This window comes from Ciona robusta, chromosome 8, assembly GCF_009617815.1.
Source record: "Ciona robusta chromosome 8, ASM961781v2".
Classification (NCBI taxonomy): Eukaryota; Metazoa; Chordata; class Ascidiacea; order Phlebobranchia; family Cionidae; genus Ciona; species Ciona robusta.
This window is the reverse complement of record NC_143242.1, coordinates 1,280,362-1,292,367: the sequence shown is the minus strand read 5'-3', so window position 1 is coordinate 1,292,367 and position 12,006 is coordinate 1,280,362. Positions and strand designations below refer to the sequence as shown.

Genomic DNA, 12,006 nt, shown 5'->3' with positions numbered 1-12,006 from the left:
ACTGAGGCATCAACTACTGTTGATGCAACAAAACCTACAACTAGTTCTGCACCTGAACAAACTTCTGTTAAAAGTACATCAATAGCAGATTCAACAACTGTTGAATCAGAAGTAGTAACTACCAGTTCAACTGCTGAATCAACTACTGTTGATGCAACAATAATTACAACTAGTTTTGTACCTAAACCAACTTCGGTTAAAAGTATATCAATGGCAGATTTAACAACTGTTGGATCAGAATTAGTAACTACCAGTTCAACTTCTGAATCAAACTATTGTTGATGCAACAATGGATACTAGTTCTGTAACTAAATCTACTTCGATGCAAAGTACATCAATGGCAGATTCAACAACTGTTGGATCAGAATTAGTAAATACCAGTTTACCTACTGAATCAACTATTGTTGATGCAACAATGGATACAACTAGTTCTGTAACTAACCCTTCGGATAAAAGTAACATCAATAGCAGATTCAACAACTGTTGGATCAGAATTAGTAACTACCAGTTCAACTACTGAATCAACTATTGTTGATGCAACAATGGATACAACTAGTTCTGTAACTAAAACTTCGATTGAAAGTACATCAATGGCAGATTCAACAACTGTTCGATCAGAATTAGTAAATACCAGTTCAACCGCTGAATCAACTATTGTTGATGCAACAATGGATACAACTAGTTCTGTAACTAAATCTACTTCGATTGAAAGTACATCAATGGCAGATTCAACAACTGTTCGATCAGAATTAGTAAATACCAGTTCAACTACTGAATCAACTACTGTGATGCAACAATGGATACAGCTAGTTCTGTAACTAAATCTACTTCGGTTGAAAGTATCAATGGCAGATTTAACAACTGTTGAATCAGATGATGTAATTACCAGTTCAATGCAGAATCAACTACCGTTGATGCAACAAAAGCTACAACTATTTCTGCACCTGATAAAACTTCTGTTACATCAAAGCAGATTCAACGACTGTTGAATCAGAAGTAACTACCAGTTCAACTGCTGGATCAACTACTGTTGGTGCAACAATAATTGCAACTAGTTCTGTACCTAAACCAACTACAGTTGAAAGTACTCAATGGCAGGTTCAACTACTGTTAGATCAGAATTAGTAACTACCAGTTCAACTGCTGAATCAACTACTGTTGATGCAACAATGATTACAACTAGTTCTGTAACAGAATCAACTTTTGTTGAAAGTACATCGATGGCAGATTCAACAACTGTTGGGTCAGAATTAGTAACTACCAGTTCAACTGCTGAATCAACTACTGTTGATTCAAAAATGAATACAACTAGTTCTGTAACTGAATCAACTTCGGTTAAAAGTACATCAATGGCAGATACAACCCCTGTTGGATTAGATGATGTAATTACCAGTTCAACTGCTGAATCAAACTACCGTTGATGCAACAAAAGCTACAACTAGTTCTGTACCTGAACCAACTTCTGTTAAAAGTACATCAATAGCAGATTCAACGACTGTTTGAATCAGAAGTAACTACCAGTTCAACTGCTGAATCAACTACTGTTGGTGCAACAATAATTAACAACTAGTTCTGTTCCTAAATCTACTTTCGGTTGAAAGTACATCAATGGCAGATTCAAAACTGTTAGATCAGAATTAGTAACTACCAGTTCACTGCTAAATCAACTACTGTTGCAACAATGATTCACTAACTAGTTCTGTAACAGAATGATTACAACTTTGAAAGTAAATCAATGGCAGATTCAACAACTGTTGGGTCAGAACTAGTAACTACCAGTTCAACTGCTGAATCAACTACTGTTGATGCAACAATGAATACAACTAGTTCTGTAACAGAATCAACTTCGCTTGAAAGTACATCAATAGCAGATTCAACGACTGTTGAATCAGAAGTAGTAACTACCAGTTCAACTGCTGAATCAACTACTGCAACAATAATTACAACTAGTTCTGTTCCTGAATCTACTTCGGTTGAAAGTACATCAATGGCAGATTCAACAAATGTTAGAGAATTAGTAACTACCAGTTCAACTGCTGAATCAACTACTGTTGATGCAACAATGATTACAACTAGTTCTGTAACAGAATCAACTTCAATTGAAAGTACATCATTGGCATATTCAACAACTGTTGGATCAGAATTAGTAACTTCCAGTTCAACTGCTGAATCAACTACTGTTGGTGCAACAATGGATACAACTAGTTCTGTAACAGAATCAACTTCGATTGAAAGTACATCAATGGCAGATACAACAACTGTTGGGTCAGAACTAGTAACTGCCAGTTCAACTACTGAATCAACTATTGTTGATGCAACAATGGATACTAGTTCTGTAACTAAATCTACTTCGGTGGAAGTACATCAATGGCAGATTTAACCACTGTTGGATTAGGTGATGTAATTACCAGTTCAACTGCTGAATCAACTACCGTTGATGCAAGAAAAGCTACAACTAGTTCTGTACCTGAACCAACTTCTGTTAAAAATACATCAATAGCAGATTCAACGACTGTTGAATCAGAAGTAGTAACTACCAGTTCAACTGCTGAATCAACTACTGTTGGTGCAACAATAATTACAACTAGTTCTGTACTTAAACCAACTTCGGTTAAAAGTACATCAATGGCAGATTCAACAACTGTTAGATCAGAATTAGTAACTACCAGTTCAACCGCTGAATCAACTGTTGATTCAACAATAACAACTACTTCTGTACCTAAACCAACTTCGATTGAAAGTACATCAATGGCAGATTTAACGACTTTTGGATCGGATGATGTAATTACTAGTTCAACTGAGGCATCAACTACTCTTGATGCAAAAATGGACACAACTAGTTCTGTAACTGAACCAACTACAGTTTAAAAGTACATTAATGGCAGATTCAGCAACTGTTGGATTAGATGATGTAATTACCAGTTCAACTGAGGAACTACTGTCGATGCAACAATTGGTATAACTAGTTCTGTACCTGAACCAACTTCTGTTGAAAGTACATCAATGGCAGATTTCAAACAACTGTTGGATTAGAAGTAGTCACTTCCAATTCAACTGCTGAATCAACTACTGTGTTGATGCAACAATTGGTATAACTAGTTCTGTACCTGAATCAACTGTTGAAAGTACATCGATGGCAGATTCAACAACTGTTGGGTCAGAATTTGTAACTACCAGTTCAACTGCTGAATCAACTACTGTTGATTCAACAATGAATACAACTAGTTCTGTACCTAAACCAACTACAGTTGAAAGTACATCATAGCAGTTTCAACAACTGTTAGATCAGAATTAGTACCAGTTCAACTGCTGAATCAACTATTGTTGATGCACAATGGTTACTAGTTCTGTAACTAAATCTACTTCGGTTGAAAGTACATCAATGGCAGATTCAACAACTGTTGGATCAGATTAGTAATACCAGTTCAACTGCTGAATTAACTACTGTTGATGCACAATGATTACATCTAGTTCTGTAAAAGAATCAACTTCGATTGAAAGTACATCAATGGCAGATTCACAACTGTTGAATCAGAATTAGTAACTACCAGTTCAACTGCTGAATCAACTACTGTTGGTGCAACAATGGATACAACTAGTTCTGTAACTAAATCTACTTTGGTTGAAAGTACATCAATGGCAGATTAACAAATGTTGAAAACAGATGCTGTAACTATCAGTTCAACTGCTGAATCAACCACTGTTGATTCAACAAAAACAACTACTTCTGTACCTAAATCAACTTCGATTGAAAGTCATCAATGGCAGACTTAACGACTTTTGGATCGGATGATGTAATTACCAGTTCAACTGAGGCATCAACTACTCTTGATGCAAAAATGGACACAACTAGTTCTGTAACTGAACCAACTACAGTTGAAAGTACATTAATGGCAGATTCAGCAACTGTTGGATTAGAAGTAGTAATTACCAGTTCAACTGCTGAATCAACTACTGTTGATGCAACAAAAGCTACCTAGTTCTGTAACTGAACCAACTACAGTTAAAAGTACATCAACTGCAGATTTAACAACAGTTGGATTAGAGGCAGTAACTGCTAGTTCAACTGCAGCACCAATTACTGTTTGATGTAACAATAGCTACAACTATTTCTGTGAAACCAACTTCAGTTGAAAGTACATTAATGGCAGATTTAACAACTGTAGGTTCAGAAGTAGTAACCACCGGGTTCAAACTGCTAAATCAACTACTGTCGATGCAACAATGGGTATAACTAGTTCTGTACTGAACCAACTTCTGTTGAAAGTACATCAATGGCAGATTCAACAACTGTTGGATTAAGAGTAGTCACTTCCAATTCAACTGCTGAATCAACTACTGTTGATGCAACAATGGATACAATAAGTTCTGTAACTGAATCATTTTTGGTTAAAAGTACATCAATGGCAGATTCAACAATTATTAAAACAGATGCAGAAACTATCAGTTCAACTGCAGCATTAACTTCTGTTGGTGCAAGCTCAGTGCCCAGCAGCATAATTTCAAAACTAACAACAATTGGAAGAAGTTCAACTGCAAATGTTTCTACTATTTATATGGAAGCTTTAATGAGAGTTTAACTGCAACATCAACAACTGTTGGTTTAACAACAGCGACTACTACTCCTGTGGCTACATTCACTTCAATTCAAACTTTGCCAACTGTAGAATCTACCAGTGTTGAAGCAAACATATATATAAGTCAACTGCAGCACCAGCTACTGATGATGCAGCAACAGCGACAACTATTACTGTGCCTGAATCAATTACAGAAGAAAATATATCAACTGCAGATTTAACAACTATTGGAACAGATGCTGTAGTTACCAGTTCAACTGAGGCATCAACTACTACAACAAGTTCTGTAACAGAACAAACTACAGTTTAAAAGTACATCAATGGCAGATTTAACAACCGTTGGATCAGATGTAATTACCAGTTCAACTAAGGCATCAACTATTCTTGATGCAACAAAACCTACAACTAGTTCTGCACTGAACAAACTTCTGTTAAAACTACATCAATAGCAGATTCAACAACTGTTGAATCAGAAGTAGTAAACTACCAGTTCAACTGCTGAATCAACTACTGTTGGTGCAACAATAATTACAACTAGTTCTGTACCTAAACCAACTTCGGTTAAAAGTACATCAATGGCAGATTCAACAACTGTTGAATCAGAATTAGTACTACCAGTTCAACTGCTGAATCAACTACTGTTGGTGCAACAATGGATACAAAGTTCTGTAAAAATCTACTTTGGTTGAAAGTACATCAATGGCAGATTTATCAACTGTTTGAAACAGATGCTGTAACTATCAGTTTAACTGCTGAATCAACCACTGTTGATTCAACAAAAACAACTACTTCTGTACCTAAATCAACTTCGATTGAAAGTACATCAATGGCTTAACGACTTTTGGATCGGATGAATTACCAGTTCAACTGAGGCATCAACTACTCTTGATGCAAAAATGGACACAACTAGTTCTGTAACTGAACCAACTACAGTTGAAAGTACATTAAATCGGATGATGTAATTACCAGTTCAACTGAGGCATCAACTACTCTTGATGCAAAAATGGACACAACTAGTTCTGTAACTGAACCAACTACAGTTGAAAGTACATTAATGGCAGATTCAGCAACTGTTGGATTAGAAGTAGTAATTACCAGTTCAACTGCTGAATCAACTACTGTTGATGCAACAAAAGCTACCTCTAGTTCTGTAACTGAACCAACTACAGTTAAAAGTACATTAATGGCAGATTTAACAACTGTAGGTTCAGAAGTAGTAACCACCGGTTCAACTGCTAAATCAACTACTGTCGATGCAACAATGGGTATAACTAGTTCTGTACCTGAACCAACTTCTGTTGAAAGTACATCAATGGCAGATTCAACAACTGTTGGATTAAGAGTAGTCACTTCCAATTCAACTGCTGAATCAACTACTGTTGATGCAACAATGGATACAATTAGTTCTGTAACTGAATCATTTTTGGTTAAAAGTACATCAATGGCAGATTCAACAATTATTAAAACAGATGCAGAAACTATCAGTTCAACTGCAGCATTAACTTCTGTTGGTGCAAGCTCAGTGCCCAGCAGCATAATTTCAAAACTAACAACAATTGGAAGAAGTTCAACTGCAAATGTTTCCACTATTTATATGGAAGCTTTAATTGAGAGTTTAACTGCAACATCAACAACTGTTGGTTTAACAACAGCGACTACTACTCCTGTGGCTACATTCACTTCAATTCAAACTTTGCCAACTGTAGAATCTACCAGTGTTGTAGCAGAAACAATACCTATAAGTTCAACTGCAGCACCAGCTACTGATGATGCAGCAACAGTGACAACTATTACTGTGCCTGAATCAATTACAGAAGAAAATATATCAACTGCAGATTTAACAACTATTGGAACAGATGCTGTAGTTACCAGTTCAACTGAGGCATCAACTACTACAACAAGTACTGTAACAGAACAAACTACAGTTAAAAGTACATCAATGGCAGATTCAACGACTGTTGGATCAGATGATGTAATTACCAGTTCAACTGAGGCATCAACTACTGTTGATGCAACAAAGCCTACAACTAGTTCTGTACCTAACCCAACTGCCGTTGAAAGTACATCAATGGCAGATTCAACATCCGTTGGATCTGAATTAGTAACTACCAGTTCAACTACTGTTGGTGCAACAATGGATATAACTAGTTTTGTACCTAAACCAACTTCTGTTGATAGTATATCGATGGCAGATTTAACAACTAATGGATTAGAAGTAGTTACTACCAGTGCAACTGCTGTATCAACTACTGTTGATGCAACAATAGATACAACTAGCTCTAAACCAGAATCAACCACAGTTAAAAGTACATTAACTACAGAATCTACCAGTGTTAACACTGATGCAGGTACCATCAGTTCAATTACAGATTTAACTACTGATGATGTAATAACAGCGTCAACTATTTTTGTGCATAAACCATCTACAGTTGAAAGTACATCAACTACTGTTGATGCAACAATAGATACAACAAGTTCTGTAACTAAATCTACTTCGGTTGAAAGTACATCAATAGCAGATTCAACCACTGTTGGATCAGATGATGTAATTACCAGTTCAACTGCTGAATCAACTACCGTTGATGCAACAAAAGCTACAATTAGTTCTGTACCTGAACCAACTTCTGTTAAAAATTCATCAATAGCAGATTCAACGACTGTTGAATCAGAAGTAGTAACTACCAGTTCAACTACTGAATCAACTACTGTTGGTGCAACAATAATTACAACAAGTTCTGTACCTAAACCAACTTCGGTTAAAAGTACATCAATGGCAGATTCAACAACCGTTGGATCAGATGATGTAATTACCAATTCAACTGAGGCATCAACTACTGTTGATGCAACAATACCTACAACTAGTTCTGCACCTGAACAAACTTCTCTTACAAGTACATCAATAGCAGATTCAACGACTGTTGAATCAGAAGTAGTACCTACCAGTTCAACTGCTGAATCAACTACTGTTGATACAACAATGGATATAACTAGTTCTGTACCTGAACCAACTTCTGTTAAAAGTACATCAATGGCACATTCAACAACTGTTGGTTCAGAAGTACTAACTTCCAGTTTAACTACAGAATCAACTACTCTTGATGCAACAAAAGCTACAACTAGTTCTGTACTTGAACCAACTTCTGTTAAAAGTACATCAATAGCAGATTCAACGACTGTTGAATCAGAAGTAGTAACTACCAGTTCAACTGCTGAATCAACTACTGTTGGTGCAACAATAATTACAACTAGTTCTGTTCCTAAATCTACTTCGGTTGAAAGTACATCAATGGCAGATTCAACAACTGTTGGATCAGAATTAATAACTGCCAGTTCAACTGCTGAATCAACTACTGTTGAGGCAACAAGAGCTACAACTAGTTCTGTAAGTGTTTCAACTACTTTTAGAAGTACATCAATTAAGATTTAACAACCGTTGGATTAGATGATGTAATTACTAGTTCAACTGAGGCATCATCAACTGTTGATGCAACAATACCAACTAGTTCTGTAACTAAACCAACTTCTGTTGAAAGTACATCAATGGCAGATTCAACAACTGTTCGATCAGAATTAGTAACTTCCAGTTCAACTGCTGAATCAACTACTGTTAATGCAACAACGGATACAACTAGTTCTGTAACAGAATCAACTTCGATTGAAAGTAGATCAATGGCAGATTTAACAACTGTTGGATCAGAATTAGTAACTACCAGTTCAACTGCTGAATCAACTACTGTTGATGCAACAATGGATACAACTAGTTCTGTAACAGAGTCAACTTCGATTGATAGTACATCAATGGCAGATTCAACAACTGTTGGATCAGAATTAGTAACTACCAGTTCAACTACTGAATCAACGACTGTTGATGCAACAAAAGCTTCAACTGGTTCTGTACCTGAACCAACTTCAGTTAAAACTACATCAATGGCACATTCAACAACTGTTGTTTCAGAAGTACTGACTACCAGTTTAACTACAGAATCAACTATTCTTGATGCAACAAAAGCTACAACTAGTTCTGTACCTGAACCAACTTCTGTTGATAGTACATCAATTCAGACAACTGTTGGATCAGAACTCTTAACTACCATTTCAACTGCAGCATCCACTACTGTTGATGCAACAATGGATACAACTAGTTCTGTAACGGAACCAACTACAGTTGAAAGTGCATCAATGGCAGATTTAACATTCGTTGGTTTAGATGCTGTTACTACCATTTCAACTGCTAAATCAAGTACTCTTGATGCAACAAAAGCTAAAACTAGTTCTGTACCTAAAACCAACTTCTGTTGGGGGTACATCAATGGCAGATTTAACAACTGTTGGATCAGAATTCGTTTCTGCCAGTTCAACTGCTGAATCAACGACTGTTGATGCAACAATAGCTACAACCAGTTCTGTAGCTGAATTAAATTCTGGTAAACGTACATCAATGACAGATTCAACAACTGTTTAGAAGTAGTAACTATTAGTTCAACTACTGAATCAACTACTGTTGATGGAACAATGGATACTACTAGTTCTGTAACAGAATCATTTTCGATTGAAAGTACATCAATGGCAGATTCAACAACTATTGGATCAGAATTAGTAAATACCAGTTCAACTACTGAATTAACTACTGTTGATGCAACAATGGATACAACTAGTTCTGTAACTAAATCTACTTCGGTTGAAAGTACATCAATAGCAGATTCAACGACTGTTGGATCAGATGATGTAATTACCAGTTCAACTGAGGCATCAACTACTGTTGATGCAACAAAGCCTACAACTAGTTCTGTACCTAAACCAACTACCGTTGAAAGTACATCAATGGCAGATTCAACATCCGTTGGATCAGAATTAGTAACTACCAGTTCAACTACTGTTGGTGCAACAATGGATATAACTAGTTTTGTACCTGAACCAACTTCTGTTGATAGTACATCGATGGCAGATTTAACAACTAATGGATTGGAAGTAGTTACTACCAGTGCAACTGCTGTATCAACTACTGTTGATGCAACAATAGATACAACTAGTTCTAAACCAGAATCAACCACAGTTAAAAGTACATTAACTGCAGAATCTACCAGTGTTAACACTGATGCAGTTACCATCAGTTCAATTACAGATTTAACTACTGATGATGTAATAACAGCGTCAACTATTTTTGTGCATAAACCATCTACAGTTGAAAGTACATCAACTACTGTTGATGGAACAATGGATATAACTAGTTCTGTAACAGAATCATTTTCGATTGAAAGTACATCAATGGCAGATTCAACAACTATTGGATCAGAATTAGTAACTACCAGTTCAACTGCTGAATTAACTACTGTTGATGCAACAATGGATACAACTAGTTTTGTAACAGAATCAACTTCGATTGAAAGTACATCAATGGCAGATTCAACAACTCTTGGATCAGAATTTGTAACTACCAGTTCAACTGCTGAATCAACAACTGTTGATGAAACAATAGATACGACTAGTTCTGTATCTGAATCAACTACTGTTAAAAGTACATCAATGGCAGATTCAACAACTGTTGGATCAGAAGTAGTAACTACCAGTTCAACTGCTGAATCAACTACTGTTGAGGCAACAATAGCTACAACTAGTTCTGTAAGTATTTCAACTACTGTTAGAAGTACATTAATTGAAGATTTAACAACCGTTGGATTAGATGATGTAACTACCATTTCAACTGCTGAATCATTAACTGTTGATGCAACAATACCTACAACTAGTTCTATAACTAAATCAACTTCGATTGAAAGTACATCAATGGCAGATTCAACAACTGTCGGATCAGAAGTACTAACTACCAGTTCAACTGCTGAATCAACTACTGTTGATGCAACAATAGATACAACTAGTTCTGTAACAGAATCAACTTCGATTGAAAGTACATCAATGGCAGACTCAACAGCTGTTGGTCAGAATTAGTAACTACCAGTTCAACTACTGAATCAACTACTGTTGATGCAACAATTAATACAACTAGTTCTGTACCTAAACCAACTTCTGTTGGAAGTACATCAATGGCAGATTCAACAACTGTTGGATCAGAATTTGTAACTACCAGTTCAACTGCTAACTCAACTACTGTTGATGCAACAATAGATACAACTAGTTCTGTAACGGAACCAACTACAGTTGGAGGTACATCAATGGCAGATTTAACAACTGTTGGATCAGAAGTACTAACTCCAGTTCCACTGCTGAATCAACTACTGTTGATGCAACAAATGATACAACTAGCTCTGTAACTGAATCATTTTCGGTTAAAAGTACATCAATGGCAGATTCAACAACTGTTGGATCAGAATTTGTAACTACCAGTTCAACTGCTAAATCAACTACTGTTGATGCAACAATAGATACTACTAGTTCTGTATCTGAATCAACTACTGTTAAAAGTACATCAATGGCAGATCCAAAAACTGTCGGATCTGAAGTACTAACTACCAGTTCAACTGCTGTATCAACTACTGTTGATGCAATATTGGATACAACTAGTTCTGTAACTGAATCATTTTCGGTTAAAAGTACATCAATGGCAGATTCAACAACTATTAAAACAGATGCAGAAACTATTAGTTCAACTGGTGCATTAACTTCTGTTGGTGCAAGCTCAGTGCCCAGCAGCATAATTTCAAAACTAACAACAATTGGAAGAAGTTCAACTGCAAATGTTTCTACTATTTATATGGAAGCTTTAATTGAGAGTTTAACTGCAACATCAACAACTGTTGGTTTAACAACAGCGACTACTACTCCTGTGGCTACATTAACTTCAATTCAAACTTTGCCAACTGTAGAATCTACCAGTGTTGAAGCAGAAACAATACCTATAAGTTCAACTGCAGCACCAGCTACTGATGATGCAGCAACAGCGACAACTATTACTGTGCCTGAATCAATTACAGAAGATATTATATCAACTGCAGATTTATCAACTATTGGAACAGATACTCTAATTACCACTTCAACTGAGGCTTCAACTACTACAACAAGTTCTGTAACAGAACCAACTACAGTTAAAAGTACATCAATGGCAGATTTAACAACCGTTGGATCAAATAATGTAATTATCAGTACAACTAAGGCACCAACTACTGTTGATGCAACAATAAATACAACTAGTTCTATAACTGAAACAACTTTGATTGAAAGTACATTAATAGCAGATGTAACCACTGTTGGATCAGAAGTACTAACCACCAGTTCAACTGCTGCATTAACTACTGTTGATGCAACAATTGATACAACTAATTCTGTAACAGAATCAACTTCGGTTGAAAGTACATCAATGGCGGATTTAAAAAGTGTTGAAACAGATGCGGTAACTATCAGTTTAACTACTGAATTAACCACTGTTGATTCAACAATAACTCTTTCTGTACCTGAACCAACTTCTGTTGAAAGTACA

General features: G+C 36.1%; 2 protein-coding genes across 7 annotated transcripts in view; both read left to right on the top strand.

Moving 5' to 3' along the window:
• LOC149732051 (uncharacterized) overlaps positions 1-12,006 on the top strand; it is a 125,472-nt gene that overhangs the window by 50,667 nt on the left and 62,799 nt on the right. The window lies entirely within an intron of this gene.
• On the top strand, positions 1,299-2,993 carry LOC149732053 (uncharacterized). Its single transcript, XM_089882970.1, has 2 exons — positions 1,299-1,382; positions 1,709-2,993. The coding sequence occupies exons 1-2, from the start codon at positions 1,299-1,301 to the stop codon at positions 2,378-2,380; spliced, it is 756 nt and encodes a 251-aa protein (XP_089739096.1). The 3' UTR covers positions 2,381-2,993.